At 34.9% G+C, this 19,749-nt stretch overlaps 1 protein-coding gene across 1 annotated transcript; it reads right to left on the reverse strand.

Moving 5' to 3' along the window:
• Positions 1–4,169: 4,169 nt before the first annotated feature.
• Positions 4,170–12,916, reverse strand: emx3 (empty spiracles homeobox 3). The gene is made up of 3 exons (XM_063000613.1): positions 12,571–12,916; positions 5,664–5,848; positions 4,170–4,337 (listed from the first exon to the last, which is right to left on the reverse strand). Exons 1-3 carry the CDS (start codon positions 12,914–12,916, stop codon positions 4,170–4,172), a joined length of 699 nt encoding a protein of 232 aa, XP_062856683.1.
• Positions 12,917–19,749: the final 6,833 nt, after the last annotated feature.

The raw sequence follows: 19,749 nt of genomic DNA on the forward strand, positions 1-19,749 counted from the left end.
TTGTAGTGGTCATGAGGTGACAGCCAACTGATTTTTTTTAAACACATGGCCAGAATATCTTGTTGTCAGCCATTTACACATTTAAAAAGGAAGTATGTAGTGGTTTTATACTAAAGACGAAAGTGTAGTGAAAGGCTATTGTCTGAAACAAGAAAGAATGATGTCTATAACAAGAAACAAGCCAGCCTGAAACTGTGTTTTTACAGTGCTGTTTTGTCAGGCTTATACTCATGTTTTGAAGACATTCTCTCAACAATTCATTCTCATTGTGCCCTTCAAAACTGTCTGTCTTATTTTTAATAAGTAGAACATCAAATATTGACCATCATAGCTTCAAAAGATACTTTGTATTATATCAGTGAAGATGACTTGACTGAAGCTTTACAGATAACATTCTGAAATGCTTCCAGGCAAGTAATGGGCTTGTGTAGGAATATAAATATGCATGGTGCATGGCATAAAAATAAAAACCTTGAATGAGTGATTCTTCGCTATCAGTACCAAGTAGCACAACAGACTGACAATAGCTGTTATTGTTTGCTAATGAAATGGAGAACACAAATCAGCAGAGCAGCAATGGATCAAATTAGCATGGTTTAGCGGAAATACTTGACTTAATAGAGCTGGCGAAAGAACACAGACTCGTCTCTACACCTCCAAGATTTCCTACCATCTGTTCCTTTGTTTACACCTCGCCGTTTCTACGGTAACGACAGGAGGCAGGTAGGAGTGGGAAATAGTTCACTACATGGCGGCGCTCCATTACTGAACACTTTTTTAAAATGAACTTAGAGAGCAAAACACTTATTCTGAGACCAGCATTGAAAAAAAAGCCCATGTTTAGTGGGTGTTGTTAAAAATGTGATAGTCGTAGTCATATGTTTTTGTAGGGACTGTGAAAATACACTAATAGCGTCATATCGAATTAAACAATAGTCTCTTTTGGCTCTTGTCATTTATTTAATACTATTGATTTTATCAGCAGTTTGCCTGAAATGATGTGATCTGTTGTACTTTAAGGTCTCCGCACTACTCATGTATGCACCTGAACGGAAGTGCTATATTGTCACCAGTTATACAGACTATGAATAATTGTTCTTAGATTTCCTTTCACAGTTTATACGCATATACGATGATAATGAGGCTGTCTATTGTGAAAAGGTGATGAGAAGTATGCCGATCTCACATGTCTCTGATGCTCCGGGCCTGAAGAATTAGCAGGTGTAAATCACAATGCATAGGGGTGACATGGATTAATCTTTCAGCTGGTAGAATCAGAGGCCCAGAGCCTTTAATTCGTAAGAGCTGGATCTCATCAACCTTGCAGACACACCCAGACATGGAAAAGATGGACGGGAGGTGAGAATCACACAACAGATGAAAATAATTAAACCCTACTTGGAGGACAGATTTAATGAGGACAGCTTTAGTGACTAGTCATGGGAAATACTGCCGTTTAAATATGGCTATAATTTAAAAAAATTAAAGAAATACCTGAAAAAAATTGAACATTTATTAAAAGAAATAATTATCTGTTCGATTGTTTTATATACTTGGGGCTAATGTCATGGCACGTGTGAATATTATATAACCTTATTGTAAATTATGTTATGTGGGGTTATAAAAGCTTTGAAAAATATTTTTTTCAAAAAACGTTACTTGGTATTTATGTTCGACCACCTATTTTTTACTTAAACTCCAAAACTCCAAACAGGATTTTAAAAAGACTTTTTTCACACCACTCTTCTTTTTTTATTTATATATTGTTTACGGACTTTTTTTATAAATGCAAATAATAAACCTTTCTGCATTTAACACATTACTTTGCATTTAGATTTAAAATGGTTTAAAAGACAACTAAGTACTGTGTTATGTCTACTGTTATCGGTAGACACTTTTACTTTAAGCTGAGCATTTAAGGATTTAGGGGTTTTGCTCAATAGCCTGACAGTGGCAGCTTGGTGGAAATGAAATTCCTCAAGCCTTTTGATCAATTGTCTAGAGCCTAAACCACTAAGACACCACTATTAAGTAGTTTAACGCATATTTTAAGCATTATTAAACAATTAAACTGTAAACTTGTCATTTGACATCATGTAATAATAGTTAATGTTAGTTAAATATAGCTAACTTTTTTGGGTAATGACATTGATGATCCTGTAAAAAAAATCATTCACACTATAAATAATTATTTATACATAGTTCACACCTAGTAACAACCTGTGCCAGCCTCTTGCAGGGTATAAAACATTAACAACAGTCTAACAGGAGGTACAATTCAGACATGGGAAAACATGCAAGGCTTTACACTTATATTAACTGGTAGGGATACATCCTAGAACTTATGGGGTAGTGGCAGTGTTAGCTCAGTAGCTGACGTACTTGACTGTTGGGAAAAGGTCAGTGGTTCAAACCTCACAACTGCTAAGTTGCTGTTGTTGGACCCTTAAAAACTTGTGTTTGGTTACATTTGATTACATTTGGAGTGCCGACTAAATGCCTAAAATATAAAAGCTCTGCTTTGTGACATCCACACTACCTCCTATACCATTATGCAGCTCTGACAAATATCAATAACTTAATATTTTAGTAAAATTTTACTACATTCAACTTCCCTTTTAAAACTTATTTTCATAAACTCTTGTGTTTGAGTGTCTGGTCCACTGACTATGATATCTATCACATTTAAATCCCATAGTCAAATACAAACATATGATTACATTTTTATGGCATATTAGTTTCTGGGTGGCATTAGGTGTAGCTGAAAAAGTGGGTGCAGCACACAAAATAGTTCCAGAACCAGCTTTCTTACTTCCCTCTATCTACATGGGTTTTCTTCAGGTGCTTGGTTTTCTTCCGTGGATATGTGATGTCCTGCAATGGATAACTGACATGTACATGGTTTATTCCTACCTCAGGCTTGCTGTTTCCAGGTGGTGCCAGACTCACTATGACCCTGACCACCAGTGAGAAGTATTAATTAAAAACAAATGAATCATGGTAGGCTGGTCTGGAATTCTAAACTTGTCTGCAAAAAAATTAAAACAAACATAAAGCTATGTGATGAAACTAATCACTAGTGTTGATGGCAAGAAAATGCACTGAATTGCATTGGAAATGTTTCGATCAAAGCCTTTTATTGTCTAATAATCTCAGAAAACATAAGACAAGTAAAAAACTAACATTTCAAGACAACAGATAAAAACAAACCAGTGAGGCTACAGTGCAATGTCTTGTCCTCATCAAACCAAAAAAAACAGTTATGAAGTGCTACAAAGTGTTTTTGGACCTTAAAGGAAACACAACAAATGCTTTGATATTCAGTGTTGCGTAAATGTAATTGTTCTAAATTTGTTACTTTTCAGCCTTCCGTTGAGATAATAATAGAAAATAATAAAAATAAAAACATCCCAAAACATATTTACATAGTTAGACATTTAACAACAAATTAGGTTTTTCTCCTAAACCCTGATGTCCAACACAGACGTCAGCGTCACTTGGCACTCAAATGCATAGAAAAGTTTGCTCATTCTGAACAAATTCAACCAATATCAAGATTCAACTGTTCATAATGTGCATAACAAAAGTTACAAATCGGTTCGATCTGCGTCAATGCCATGTGTTCATTGAAACCTGATGCTCATTGTTGTAGAAAAACAATGAAACAATGAAAGACACAGAAATCCACAAAACATCTTAGAGTTTATGGCATCCATGGGTCATAGTTCAAATTCGTAAATGAATTTAACTATGTGATCAACAGTGTAACAATTCAGCAGTACAAAAACAATCTAGAATGTTTGTTTGAACTATAGTCAATGAAATACATTAGAATGAATATGTTCAGGAGAACGGTAGCTGAAAAAGTAGATGCTCCTCATGCGTATGAAGTCCTGAACTTTAGAGGTCTGTTTGTATTGCATACAAGAGGTCTTGGAATCAAATCTTTTGGAGCAGTTTGAGCCGAGACATCCTTGCTGGGAACGCTCACACATTAGTTTTCAGCTGACAGCACGAATTCCATTCCTCAGTTTCAACAGCCAAGTTGCTTCACGGGTAGGTCTGGAACTGAAAATGTTATTAGCTTGGTTTTGTTTGTTTTTTTCCTCTTTTATTCTCCGCTAATTATGACTAAACTGCAGAGAGTTATTAGGCGTGGTGTGGTGATGTCAGTCTTCAGAGATGATGTCTATGTCGTCTGGGCTGCCCTGCTGAGTGGCTACTCTCCAGCGACTGATGTGCTGATTGCCCTTTCTTTTTTGCTGCAGGTCGGGCGATTCTTCTTCAAGTTTCTGCCGCTTGTGTTTGGTCCTCCGGTTCTGAAACCATACTTTTACCTGTAAAAGAGAGAAATGTTGAAATTATGTTTTACTACATATGTAATCATGAGTATATAAACAGTAATCTAATTTGAATGAAGTGTAAAAACTACAATTATTTTTTAAATTTCAAATTACGATATTAAATCTAATTTTGAACTTCAGGACTATTTTGCATACATTAATGCAGAATCAAGTAGAATTTAATGGACGATGTGTAATTTCACTGCTTTACCAGCATATGGTGTTAGACGTGGTACATGGTACTTTATCATATACAGTAGGCAGTAGGCTGCAGGTTTTCATGCCAATACTATGCTGATACTAAATAGACCTGTGTAGACCTAGATTAATTAGTTAAACAACTTGAATCATGTATATCACCTGGGAAATATTAAAGGTGAATTTAACCACATTAGCCCATAAACTAAATCTGGATATTTCAGCAAGACAAAGAACCCAGACATGAAGCCTAATAACCAGGCCTAGCTAAAGTCCTAGCATAAATCCAATGAAAATCTATGGAAAATTTTGAAATAATGAGTTCACATATAGTATGTAATTAAAGGCAATTAGCATCATAACTGTAATTGCCAACCGCAATGCTTTTAAACAAAGTAATAATTGTATTATTTTTATTAGTAATAAACTAATTTGTTGCTCATATCTATAAGTACAATAATCAAAAGACTTTGTACATATGAAAAAGATATATAATGTATTTTTAAATTGTATATTATATTCTGTGTGTGTTTTGTAAATATTTAATCTAATTAGTTTGTCTAAAATATAATTCCATTGGTTTTTTCCAAATTAGTCTTTTATGAAATCATGCTGAAGCCTCTGTATTCAAAAATAACTATGATATCTGTTAAATCTATTATCCATGCTGTGCATAAAAATGCTAACAGCTTTTAATTAAACATCAAAAACAAATGACTGTTCTAAGGAAATATTTATTTGATTATTTAATTTGTATCACATGGTAAAGTATGAATGACTCAACTGAAAACACCATGCTGCTACCTACCAACGACAGCACTTGGGTCAGCAATCGTGTGTCTAGCACCGATTGTGAAACAGACTATAAATGCATGTTGAATACATGTTTTGGCATTCCTTGGGCCCATCCCAGAGTATTGAGGAACTGATTACTATCCTGTGATGAAACAGTGTTGAGTTAAGGAAAGTGTGTAGATGAGAAAGTATGCATTCACATCCTGCTTGTTCAACACTGTGGAATGTGATCGTGCATATGTGTGTGGGCATGTGTGTATGTATGTATGTATGCTGTATGTTTGTTTGTTAGTGTTTTTTGCAGCTAAGTCTATCTTGGTCTCTCACCTGGGTCTCAGTGAGGCAGAGGCCATTGGCCAGCTGCTTGCGCTCAGCTCCCACTACATAGTGATTCTTTTCAAAGGCGCGCTCCAGTCGTAGCAGCTGAGACGGAGAGAAGGCTGTACGGATGCGCTTGGGCTTGCGCGAGAACGGTCCATGTAGCAGCAGGTTTTCTGGGCTACTTTCCTCACCTGTGCACATGAAACACAGAGGATTAGAAAAGTCTCGCTTAAGAAAAAACCTTATAAAGCCAAATAAATGGAACCGATAGCATACATATCATGCACACTATAGTCACAGTCATATAGAAAGGTAGAATAACCTGTAATGAGGATGAAAAAACATTGTGTAATGTAAGGATGACTAATATAGCCAAAAAAATTACATTTCACAGTAGCATTAAAGTATAGTGTGTAGTTATATATTAAATCTTTATAGAAAATTGGTGAACATTCTTTTAAAACCCTAAACAAAACCATATTCACACAAAATCTCACTCATCCCTGACTTTTTCAGTGTTTGGTTGGAAGGCTGTTCTATACAGTCAGTTTTAGACTAGCATCACTGTTTTGTGACAATTTACAGTAAATACATTAGATTTTACCTGTGGACAAGAAAATACTATTTGGAATTAAACTGATGAAAGCAACTTTTACCACAAAAGAAATGATGCTCTGCATCAAACAAGTCTTTTCCAGTCTTCTAAGTTCTAGAATATCCCATACAGATAGTTATACAGTTCAGTAGCTCTTGACAGTAGGTTTGTGTTTATAATTTTATTTATAGATTCTACATAGTTTAGCTGTAGATATTTTTGGAGGGATGGGTGTGGACAATAAAGTCTTGCTCTGGGTGCAACTGAACAAATCTGAACCCTAGGTTAAAACCAAATCTCTTCAGACTGAAACTTTCCCTTTGTCAGATGATGTATGTCATCATATTGACCAAACCTAATAGTTATAAATTTGTTATTATAGTGTAATATATGTATTATAATAACATTTAAATCTTAAAAACGGGTGCATATCCAATGTGAGTGTCCAATTTCCAGGTGCTTAACATATTTAACCAGGTTAACCTCTACGCTTCATGCTTAGTTCATTCTGCTAGACAGAAAGAAATGGTATTCAGATTTATTTTTCCATTTTTCATCACGCACCATCTCCCTGATTTTCATACAAATACACCGGTGTTAACGTTCCAATGTCAAAACCTAAGTAAATATCTTAGGATGAAAAGATGCAAAAACAATTGAGATGAATCTTGATAGGCAGTTAAGCAAATGTAAACCCCACATTTTGTCTGATTTCATTCAACATAAGTCTATAGTAAAATGTATTCATTATCAGTTCCATTGGGTGTGTGACCTTCCGTCCACCGCAGGCTACATCTGGCAGGCCGGATCCATATGCCGTTCATTAAAAAACACACAGAAGAGGCAAAGCATTTTTCATAAACAAATGGATCTGTAATCCCGAGATGGGATGCGTCATCCTTGAAAAGAATATTTAGCGAAAGCGCGACCGCAGTCACGCACAAACAAAGTTTGTCCCTTTGGAGCGGTTGAAGGTTTGGACAGCACAGGACACTGAGGTATGACACCATGATCTATTGTTAACAAAAAAAAACCAAAATCTATCAGACTGCAGGTGTTCAGCAACCGATGCCCATCATTAACATACGCACTTTTTGAATAGATGGATGTTTTACCTTTAACCATATTGCTGCCACTTAGCTACACATACATACACATTAGGGTGCATTCAAAGCTTGTTATAGCTTTGTTTACCTGACATTTACATCCATACACTCATACTAAGATTCATTTAACCCCATTTATTGTTCATGGATGTCTTTACAATAAAAATGACCCATAAACCAAAAATTTTATTTATAGAAATTGTTTAACCTTCAACAATCAACGTAAGTATTACGATGTACCAATAACACTAAATGGAATTTAATTCCTAATCACTGATGGAATTTTCAGAGGTTAAAAAGTAGTTTATCAAGAGACTTTTTAGACTAGGATTTCACTTAATCCAAAATCCAACCCTTAAAAAATGCTACATTTAAATGGATTTATCATTCAGACAAGCATTAAGCCTTAAAAAGAAACAATCTGACCTTAAACAGCTTTGAAACTGGTACCTCTGTAATGTACCATTGTTAAACTAATGATACATTCCAAAACATTGTGCAAGAGATATTAATAAGATAGCTGCTGTGAATAGCTGCTTTGAGCTATACTCCCATTAACAAGTTTGTACACAAAGGGCTTTATGTAAGCACAATGCAAAATGCTTTCAATGACAGTGCCTTGCAGAGCTCCCCAGGTATGCACTTGCCTGTGCTCTCTAAAAGGTGCATATTTTCTTTCACAGAACTGTCATTGACAGGGATTTTCAGCTGGAGTGCTGAAAAACCCTTTGAACATCCGAGCCCAAAACAACAGAAGCACCTGAGACCAAAAACACTAGTAGCCAATGCAGGGCAGAAAGGAAGAATGTAAACAGGCCAATAAGAAACGGATAGTGCTGAAAAGTCAGTCGAGAACCTTTGTTAAGGTGTAGCACACACCACAACAGACAAAAACTGTGTATGTTATAAAGTCAAAAGAATTATAAAAATTCATAATACAACTACACGCTGTAAGGTGATACAGGGATTTGCTTAAAATTGGCAGTGCTTATGCTATATAGATATTTCGACTGGCATCATCATCATGTAGGCATCACCCTGTGCTCTCCTTTGAGAGAGCTGGTGGAACATACTGGCGAGTAGTGATGGAAATTCAGGCCTCCTGAAGAGCCGATGGCTCCTCTGAGGGTCTGGGCTCAAACAATCCCTGGCCTATCCATAGTAAGGATGCCCCCACTATGAGGAAAAGGGAACCAGATGGCACCTAGATCAGCTTTACTAGCATTCCCTTGGCACAAACAAGCTTGGTCTTGTTAGCATTGCTCTCATTAAATGCAGGAAAAAGGGTGGCATGCAGTGGGAAATAAAGACACTCTGGACCAGTTGGACTTGCACCACACAGTGACAGCCACCAATTCGAGGGCCCTTGTTAATCTAAATGAAATGTAAATAGCAATGACAATCTGGAATTTTCTTGATTGCATAAAATAAATTTTTTAAGAATTACAAAAAGCTAGCACCAACTTTGATATATGTTAATGTATAAACTGCAATATTATCTTGATACATGCTCAGTAATCATGGTACACAATTCCACAAAATTGAATCAGTTCATCTGGACACAAAGCTTGATGTCTTCACACATATCTCCACACCAAGCTTTGTGTCCAGATGAACTGATTCAACTTTGTGGGCAACTGAATATTGTAATATATGTTTTATAGCTGAGCATGAATTAATTGTTGTGGAGTAACAAATAATAGATTTAAGGCACGCTAACCTCCCTTAGATCTAAAAGCAATGTGATACTCCAAAAAGTTTTAAAACCAGAATACCTACAAATTAACAACTGTCTGTCTCGCTGATCTGTAACAACACAACAGTTTGCTAGACAAACCCATAACACAAAACCTAGCATATGTATAACAGCAGGCCAGACAAAAATCCTGTTTACATTGTCCTGCACAAAAGATCTAAGGCCACTGACACCTAGATATTGCTTCTTCAGGAAGTGACTGAGTTAAAAATCCAACAGACACATTAGCACTGACAAAAAAGTGACACTCATGATGGGTAATCCTTTCCCATTTAATCCCCTTGGCTGTATTTAGTCTTGTCCAAACAGTGGTTTTCTAGGTTATTGGACACCGTCACTGAGTGGATCAGTGGTGTCCATAAACAAAGAGACTCTATCTGAGCCCCCCGGATCTGACTAACAGTGACAACAACCTCTGACTTCCACCAATTACCTAAGTCTTATGCCCCCAGGGCCTGTGGCTGAGCCGAGTGCGTCACCCAGCACACCTGATGTTTCTACGCTTCCTCACTGTGCCTTGCGCTAAGTCAACAAGGACAGCCATGTCAGAGGCAGTGAGCCTGCTGCTTTAACAAATTGACTGGTAAGCAGGACCACCCACAATCAGTTATGCTCACTAAATGTTGCAAGTATTAAAACAGAATAATAAAATAAATTCAGTTTAAAAAATGATTAATCTCCAGGTTTAATCGGATTATCTAACATAAATATTATAATTTAGAGTTTTGTTAGAGGTTTTAGCAATTGGTTATTCCTGCAAAAACACCCAATGTCTTACTTTTAATAAATGTCTTTTTAGTTTTGTCCTACTTGATCATAATTGGTCATTACCTAATTAAATAGATATAGTGTACTAAATATACTTCAGAAAAATATTGCATTTTAATTATGGTGCTCTTCCTTTTAACTGATAATCATTTTATTATGGAATACTTTCAAGTATTCAGTTTCCACTGAGAAACGTAATACACCCTATATCAACAATCACTGCAAACCATATTATAAGGATCATCATTATAGGAACATCGCTTCTTCTTCTATTTTTGTATCTTTTTTTTTTTTCATATAAAAAGCTGTACAGCCATAAATATTAAATCAAATATTAATACAAATCATGCTAAATCTATTTATAATTACTTTGTGTATGAGGAAACTTAAACTTAAACTTAAAAGAAGTTATTTCCATTCATTGTCATGTGGCATAATTGCTATTTGTTAAAATCAGTTATTGTTATAAAATAGCCAAGCAATAAACTAAATATAGGCAGGATTTTAATGATTTATTTTTATTATTATTATTATTATTATTATTATTATTATTATTAAACACATTATTATTTTACCATTAATGTATATTAATAATACCAATGTATTATATGGCTATCCATAGTAGCAAACAAGTACCAAAGTACCAAACAAATCCTTTTCATTCCATTACTAAGTCTTATTATACTTATTCTTATTAGTTCAAACTCATTTTATTTGATACATAATAAGATATTTTTATGCTAAATATAACAATTCTGAAGGGTCTTTCTTTTTATCAGAAAGCATAAGACAATTGTAGATACCCTGCATGGTTTACATGATTTAAAGGTACACTTTTTCACATAAACACTATATATTGGATCCATCAACATATTTTTTCTTTTGGTTTAGGGCTAATGTATTTATCATTTAAAGTTCTTATCTTGTTTTCTATGGTAAGGTTATAATAGTTGTGGTAATATGTATTCTTTTTTCATTTTTTTTTATAAACTGGGCCAAATAAATTACTATGGGACACTTGGACACTTTGTTTAGCCCTGCAACCTTTTTAGTGTAGATCAGGGGATCCTTAATTTTAAGTTAGCAAGCCTAACTTGTACTTAAATTGTTTGATGTAACCCCTTAATCATTTACATTTTACATTTAACATTTAATCATTCATCTGGAAATCTATAACACATGTGAATGGTGTTTTTCTGCATTCATAAACACATTACAATATCACATTAGACAGCCTAATGATGTAAAGCTAAATTCTTGCACAGAACTTTTTTTAGATGTTGATTTAAAGATTTCTGTTCAGGTATTTATGTATTCTTCGTTTGTACTATTTTGCCCTCTTACAATTTCGTCAAAAAAGTGCAAATGTGGTCTTAAATTGTGCTAAATTCGGCATGTAAATGGTGTTGAATGTGGTGTGTTGTAAGCAAACAACACAAACTCTTATTACATGTAAATGAAGTTGATTCAGATACTGATATATTCAGGTCTCAGTTATCTGTACGACTACCATTTTATCTTGTGTAAATTCAAATTCAAATTAATTCCTGCAGAACACACTATTAAGCACTTACCGACTGTCCATTCTGCAATTCCTTTACATGCACACACACACACACACACACACACACTCAGACACACACACCTCATATGCAGAAATCTTTTATCGCTAGTGCGTGATAACTGGCACATGGTCAAAACCACGCAATTTTTTTTATCATTTATTAATATTATTATTATTGTTGTTGTTGTTGGTATTATAATTATTATTATTGTTGTTGTTGTTGGTATTATTATTATTGTTGTTGTTGGTATTATTATTATTACTCTTATTATTATTATTATTGTTGCTCTTGTTGTTGTTCTGGTTGTTGTTGCTGTTAATAATATTAATAATGATAACATATACTAATATGCTTGGATACTTGGATCCAAATACATAAAACATACGAATTTACGGATTTTTCACTTTTTATCCAGTAATTAACTGTGCAAACTTTCTTTTTTAGGCCCAACTACGTTAAAAAAACTGAGTTTTATATTAAACATATAATTGGGTAATCAATAGCCTATATAAATTGACAAGAGTTAACTAAGAAGGGGTTTAAATGTATGAAGTTTAGATCAAGTTTATCTTTTTTCTAAATAAATAAATAAAACAAAGTGAAAGTCGGTTGAGTAGCCCACAAAATAAGCTACATTTTCAGATAATAAAACATTGATAAATTATTTGATTTTTTTTTTAAATAATAACACATAATAATTTGACTATGCGTAACATGTAACATGGCTTTGTTGCCTGGTATTTAAATGTTAAACACTAAGTACAAACCGAAAAAGAAGTGTTTACTGATATTGAATTTAAATAATTCAGCATTATTATTTTGCATCCGTTTTCAAAATAGTTATTTATTAAAGTTTACTTTTTATAGACATATGCCAGATATTATATAATAAATTTAAGTGGCAGGTTACTCACAATTAAGACATTTTTAATAGTACCTAATGTTGTTGCCTTACCCTGCGACATTCCAAAAAACCTGTGCCAAATTAGACCAAACAGCTTCGAGTTATTTTTAAAAGCAGTACAGCACAACCATGTTTTAACATTTTACCAATGAACTATAGACACTGTCACTGTCTTTTTAGTCAGAAATTTCAGTTACTCGTTATTTATGTAATACTGACCTTGAAAGCGGTGACCAAGGTAGCGGTTTCTCAAAACCCACGGGTAGAAATGGTGCAGACTGTCCCTCTGGTGAGGGCTGAAGAAGGGCTGTGTGGGTATGGGGAGATGGCGCAAGGCGAGAGCCGGGTTGGCAGAGTGTGAGCCCGGATCCGGGAACATTATGTCTGCGTTAACATTGCCGTACAGAGTCCGAGCCGAGTTCTGAAAGCAGCTGCCGAAAGGAGCCGGGTGCAATGACTCTGGGTATCTCAGAGCTGTGGGCCGAATCGGTTCGTCTGTGCTGGACGAGTTTGAGTCTTTTCCGACCAGAGATTCAATGGTGAAACACTTCTTGTGCTGGAACATCGTGAGGCTGAGCAAGTGGTACCAAGCTTAGTGTTCAAAATATCCCAACACCAACGGGGAAAAAATAATATCTAGTACCAGAATGAGACAAAATCCAAATTTAAAACTGGATGCTGGAAGGAATCAGAGTCTGCATGCAATCCATAACTTCATGCGCGCGACATCCCCTCGCGCCTCTCACGCTGTCCGAATGCGGGATGCAGGTGCACTGTTCTTCCCAGTCTGAATCCGGATAGCTGTCTAATCACGATCTGATCATCTGTTCAGCTAAATCACTTCAACACTCAGAGTTACACTGCACATTAGGTCAGTTGTACAGTCGTCTTGCGCTTTGCTTCAGCACTAAGCGCGCCTACACTATTTTGATCAATGATCAGACAGCTTTTGACTGCAGCCTGTCACTCACACACTCACTCACTCACACACTCACTCACTCACACACTCACCAACCTCAATACCTGCTCCCCGCCGCTGAGGTGTGGTGCGCATGCGCAGATGCGCCCAAGCCAACGCGCGTTCCAGCCATTTTGTTAATGGTTTAGTGTCATGTATCAGTAATAAACAAAAAACCTTCAGATTTCAACTGAAAAAAATATTAAATACAAGAACGCAGGATAGCAGAATCGTTTCAGTTAGAGGGATGATTGAAAATTCAAACCTTTCTAAAAAGTGAAAAAAAAATCTTTAAAAAAAATTCCTTTGTTTTATTGGTATTTATTGTATTCTTTTTTAAATGTTGTTCAAAATAGAGCAAGTTATGTAAACCCTAATGTGTTAAGATTGCACTTATGTATTTAATAAGTACTTTTTGTAGTTTGGTTTCCACATATACAGAGCTAAATATAGATGTTGATTTTTGGAGCATTTAAAACACCACTTCAAAAATCACAAATCTCACAAATGTTGATTTTTGTGCATGTGTTTTTAATCACATGCAAACTCTTGTGTGTTTAAAAATGTGAAAACATAACGTTAAGTGTCTAAAAATACGTGAAAACTGAGTAAAATGTAAAGTGCTTATAACCCTCATGTATAATGTGTAATTTATATATAACGTGAAGTGTCTACAAGTACAAATTTGTAAAACATAACTTGAATAATAAGCGTTAAAATGTGTTAAACAACATAAAAATCCATACACAAGTACAGCATTTAACAAAAAGCAACTTTATCAGAATCAGAATCAGAATACTTTATTGATCCCAGAGGGAAATTGCAGTTCTTACAGTAGCACCCATTTATGTAGAAGAATAAACACTCTACTAGTTTAAAACAAAGAAAAAAGGAGAAGAAAAATGTGCAAATAGAGAGTTAAAAAGTTATTTCACAGCTTATTATTTTAAGCAATAATAATTAATAGATAATTAGATATAATTAATATAAATAATAGTTAGAAGAAGAAGAATAACATTAAATAGTGATTTATAACAAAAACATTGCATTAGAAATTATATTTGTATACTTTTGTATATGTTTTAATAATACATTACGTTGTTACACAAATTATCATATCACTTAATTAAACAAAATAACCTACACAGGCCAAATTAAACACTGCAGTAATAAAGTTAATAACTTTAAACTTAATTACTGTGTTCCAATACGTATACTAAAAGCAATAAAAGACACAAATAAACAAATAACAAGCGTTAGGATTTATTCCTTATTATTCTTCTTTATTAAAATGTCCAACCTGTGTTTTGTGACGGGCAAGGTATAGCTTGCTAGCACACGTTAACTAGGCTAAGCATTATTATTTATCATAATAATTCCAAGTTTAAAAAGCTCTTTAAGTATTGACTAATAGAAAGGCTTATTGTTAAGTACATAATTTACCTTAATTACTTTCTTTTAATCAAAATTAATCTTGTTATTTTATTTAATTCATAGCGACAAATTGCTGTCTTGACTTGCGGGTGACTGTGAGGTGCTAAACAAGCAGAAGAAAACTGTGTTAGCCAACTGTTGTTGTTTTTTTAATTTTGCAGAAATTTAACATGAAAATGTTTGCCTTCTTATACATTTTCTAGATTTTGTTAAAAACCAGAAGGGTGCAATCTGGCAAAGTGAGATCATGTGGGGGTTTTTTTCTTTTTTTTTCTTTCTTTTTTTTTAGGGGTGGGGGGGGATATGTGTTAACCCAAAATGTGTTATAAAGCGATAAACATACACTTCCTGGATAATTGAAATTAACGAAATATATGGGAATAAGCATTAAAACAGTTTTTAATGCTGTCAATAAAGAAAAAATTATATATTTCAGAAAAACTAAAAATACTAAAAAAAGTTGCATTTTTTTTTTTTTTTTTTTTGGAGATTCATTTTATTTGAAAGGGAGAATTATTATTATTATTTATTATTATTATCATTATTATTATTATTTTATTATTATTTATTATTATTATTAATATTATTATTATTGTTACTGTTATTATTATTATTATTATTAATATTATTATTATCATTATTATTGTTATTATTATTATTATTATTATTATTATTATTGTTAGTATTATTATTATTATCATTATTATTATCATTATCAGCATCAGCATCATCTCAGGCTGATTTCGGCCATCTGCGATAAATCAGCCCTCGGAAATAGAATGGACAGGGAACTACAAGAACCTGCCTGCTCGGCTGCTCATGAATGGAACCCCTGCACTACCAACTGGTGCCTTTCGCGTATGAAGTGGTGGCGCCGCCACTGAGGCAATCAGCTCTCCCACTGTTGCTTCATCAAGAGCCCAAAATGCCGCAGGATCAGGGAGCAGTTTCAAAAAACCATAACAATGCTGACATCCTACATCAGCGGAAAACTGGACCTGACTGAGTGTCCCAGCATCACAGCTTCTGAGAAAATCAAGTGTGCAAACAAAGGAGCTGTCAAGAATAAAAGATATAGGGAAACTTTCATCCAGAGTACACCAATGCTCATGAGGCACAGGTGATTGTCAATCAGGAAAAATTGATCGATCGCGATCAACTGAGCCTCCATGCCCCATTTGCCAACAAAAATATAGCCTGTGCAGAGGGACACAAGGCACAGGTGATTGTCAACTTAGAGAGATCTGTGTAGATGCCCAGCCATTGTAAAATACACTCAGGAATCATACCTGAGAGTTTTCCTACACCTTGGATTATACAAATTATAGGAACACATTTAACCATTTTAATATGATATTTTAAATAAATATTAGTTCATTAAAAGACTTGCCAACACACTTAGTATATAGGCCTAGAAATTTAACATATAACATCTGTTTTCTCAACAAATAGACCTACATCAAGATACCCGCTGATATTTTGCTGTTGATTTTGTAAAGTGATTATGAGCAGCTCCTCAGTACTGCTGCCTTTATTTAAATTCAACCTGTTGATTAGTCTCTCACAATATTGATGATGCTATTAGATAGCAGAGCACCAACCACATAATATGTGGACCATGTAAAAATGTTTATATTTTGCATTCTTCTTGAACTTAATACAATATATTTTATTACAAATATCAAACCCCAAAGCTTTTCAACATCTAATTGAAGACCAGGTCACCTGGACAGTCACCTGACATAAAGGCCATTGTAACCTATTTGTTGGGGCACATAAAGACAGAAAACCACGTCTTTACCACAAGATGCTCTTCGGAGTACTGGGAAATCATGCTGGAACTACATTGCCCATCAGATTTTTTAACAAACTTGTGGAATCCATGCCAGCTCAAGTGGGCTCTTATTACAGCAAAGGGGACATACCAAATACTTATAAAATCATGCATTCCTTCTCTTTAAACTTTTTGTTCAAATTGTTATTGTGATTAAATGATTTGTAATCAAAATTGCAAAATAGGTTCCAGCTCCAGTAGAAGATTTTAGACTTTTGCACCACATTATGGATTTATATTGCTTATTAAATAAACCCTGTGGTTTAGCCAGGCTGAATCTGACAGTATATTGCTAATCATTCAACAGTGCGAGCAGGTCTATGCACAGTGTAGTTAACCTGCAGTAAATGGAGGGAAGTTCAGCATACGGAGTTTGTGAACAGGTCTTAATGAAGCGGTTCCAGATCAAAACGAGCGGCTCATTGATCTCCTGGCTCAGCGTGTCTCGAGTGCCTCTCCTTGTCTCATTTGTTAGTTACAATCGTGTAAAGTTGTTGAAGGAGGATGGAGGCTAATGGGCTAGATCAGAGTCCCGGAATCCCTGGACAGATGTCACCCCTTTCAGCCCAAACAATGCCGTCTTAGGCGGCGCACAAAAGCCCCCCTGCTCGGGAAAGCCGTGTGAAGCACGCAGGCCACAGACCCTTCCGTTAGCTCCGAAAAAAAGCCTCCTCTTCTCCTCGCCCGCTCAATCTCGCAGCATATAATTAATAGCTTTCTTTGGCCAATTTTGGCCCCCTTTGCCTCCGACTCAAATGGTCATTAACATCTATTAATTTTGCCTCTGGCAATTGATTACAGATTGCGCGCCGCTCAAAGCTGGAACAGTTGGAGTTTTTGTAAGCTGTCCGGGTGTTAAGGAGAAAATGTGATTATTGTTCCCCTGTCTGATACTAACTGAAGTTAAGCCTCTTTTCAAAATGCTGAAGCCAGTGTTGGCTCTTTTTAGCGGTGAGAGGAAATGAGGAACCATTTATTCTCATACTTTGTTTTGAAAAGCGCATTAAAACTCGAAAAAAAATTAAAGCACTGAGACTGGAGACTGAAGCCATTGCTCAATCGGTTCACAAATAAAAAACAACTAATGCTGTTGACCCGAATCGAGTAATTAATTTACCCTACAGAAGATAATGATATGTTCTTTAATTCTTTCATTTTCATTAACCTCTTTGTCCTGATCTGGGTCGCGGTGGACAGTGCGTCACCTGCGGCGCAAGGCAAAAACGCGCACTGAACACGAAGAGCGACAGTCGATTTTCCTCGTTTCATTTAAGAACATTGCAGTCATATCGAATTGTTTTTATCCATCACATGGATTGTGTTTTACTAAACGCATTATACTGATCGAGGTCGAGATGGGTTCAACCCCCCAACTGTAAATACCGGGGCGCAAGGCAAAGCAGCAATATATACATATATACATATTAGCCCTCATTCTAAAGAAACAAACGCTCTAGTTCTTGCTTTAGCATTACCAATCTGATTAAATCTGATTTTTTTCTTTTTTATCACACTCATTCATTTTCATTTCCAACTTCATTCTGGTTAGGGTCACGGTGGATCCGGCGTCATCCAGAAACTCTTGGACGCAAGGATAAATACAATATTTAACCCAGTTTTACAGACATGTAACTTTTTTTATCTGGCTCAAACAGTCGGAAGCTTCAAATTTAGGATCTTTACATGCAATTTATTACTAATTTATTACTGATAGATAGATAGATAGATAGATAGATAGATAGATAGATAGATAGATAGATAGATAGATAGATAGATAGATAGATAGATAGATAGATAGATAGATAGATAGATAGATAGATAGATAGATAGATAGATAGATAGATAGATAGATAGTACACACTAAATTAAGTATTTTGTAGCAATTATTCATTTTCATTAACTGCCTTATTCTGATCAAGGTTGCGGTGGGTACGATGCGGTGGGGACAGACAGGAACGAGTGGCAATCCACGTTTTTGTCCGGCCCAAACGAATCAACGTCCCAGACCTTGGAAGTAACTTTGACTGTTACATAAATGTGCATTGACTTGCCACTTGCAGCCATTAGAATAATCTGTTACCAAATGTTCTTACAGACGTGATCATGAAGCTATTATGATTTGCTTATTTGATTTACAAGCATTAAGCTTTAGACCTATTTAGAGTTTCTGGTAGAAATTAAATAATACAGGCAGTATTGGCTTTATTACTGATCTTTAATACTGTTCTGTTGATCAGAAGGTTGAGGGTTCAAACCTGGTGCATTTGCAGGACCCTTGAGCAAAGCATTTAACCCATTCTCAACAGTTGCTTGGATCTTATCTTCTCTCAAATATAAGTCGCCGAATTTATTAATGTAAATTTGTATTCATGTCTAATTAAACAATAATATTAAAATGTGACATTATTTGTTTTATTTTACTGGAAAATGCCATTACATACTATGTAAATTTTATAGTCATTGGTTAGACTTTTAATTTATATATAAACCATCGTTGTTGTTTTTTATAAAAAGGTTCGATGTATATAGTTTAAGCGCTTTTTTCCTAAAAGTGAGTAGCTAACTTCTATACAATTGCATTTAATCTGATTGGGTATATAATTTATTTTCTTTATAATGTCTTAAAAAGATTTATTATAGAATTATTACATATTGTGCTTATTATAATATTGGTTATTATATAATTGTTAATTATTTTGTTAAAATTTCTATTTACATTTTTTATTTGTTTACATTACGTCTGCTTTTCTTGCTTGCTTTTCTTGGGCCCCCTCTCAAAATCTCAGCTAGGGCCCAACAGACCCAGAAAGTGGTTCTGCACTTGTTCACTGCTTCATCTTAAATAACCGTTTTGTCCTGAATTGTGTAATATTGGATGAAACTAGAGCACTCTGAATTAAGGCACACGGACATGTGGGGAACATGCTAAAATCCACAGACATCAAACGGAGACAAAGGTTTGAACCAGGTTCTTAGGACTTTAAAGCTGTGATGTGGATAAACCTAATATACGTATAACCTAAGCTACCACTTATGTTGTGTTGCATCTGTTGTTAGCCTACCAACACAGCACTAATATAACGTTTTTTTATTATTCGGCGATGCTAAAACAACATTAAATTAAAAAAAAAAAAACTTTTTTACATGAAAGGCTGGGCAAGAAATATTTAAA

This window comes from Trichomycterus rosablanca, chromosome 8 (assembly GCF_030014385.1).
Source record: "Trichomycterus rosablanca isolate fTriRos1 chromosome 8, fTriRos1.hap1, whole genome shotgun sequence".
NCBI lineage: Eukaryota > Metazoa > Chordata > Actinopteri > Siluriformes > Trichomycteridae > Trichomycterus > Trichomycterus rosablanca.

Excerpts from the sequence above, each read along its gene's own strand:
- emx3 (XM_063000613.1), bottom strand. The coding sequence starts at position 12,916 with ATGTTCCAGCACAAGAAGTGTTTCACCATTGAATCTCTGGTCGGAAAA. Across the intron at positions 5,849-12,570 it reads CCTTGGTCACCGCTTTCAAG|GTGAGGAAAGTAGCCCAGAA; the intron begins GTCAGTATTACA and ends TCATGTGCACAG. Across the intron at positions 4,338-5,663 it reads TCTGCCTCACTGAGACCCAG|GTAAAAGTATGGTTTCAGAA; the intron begins GTGAGAGACCAA and ends TCTCTTTTACAG.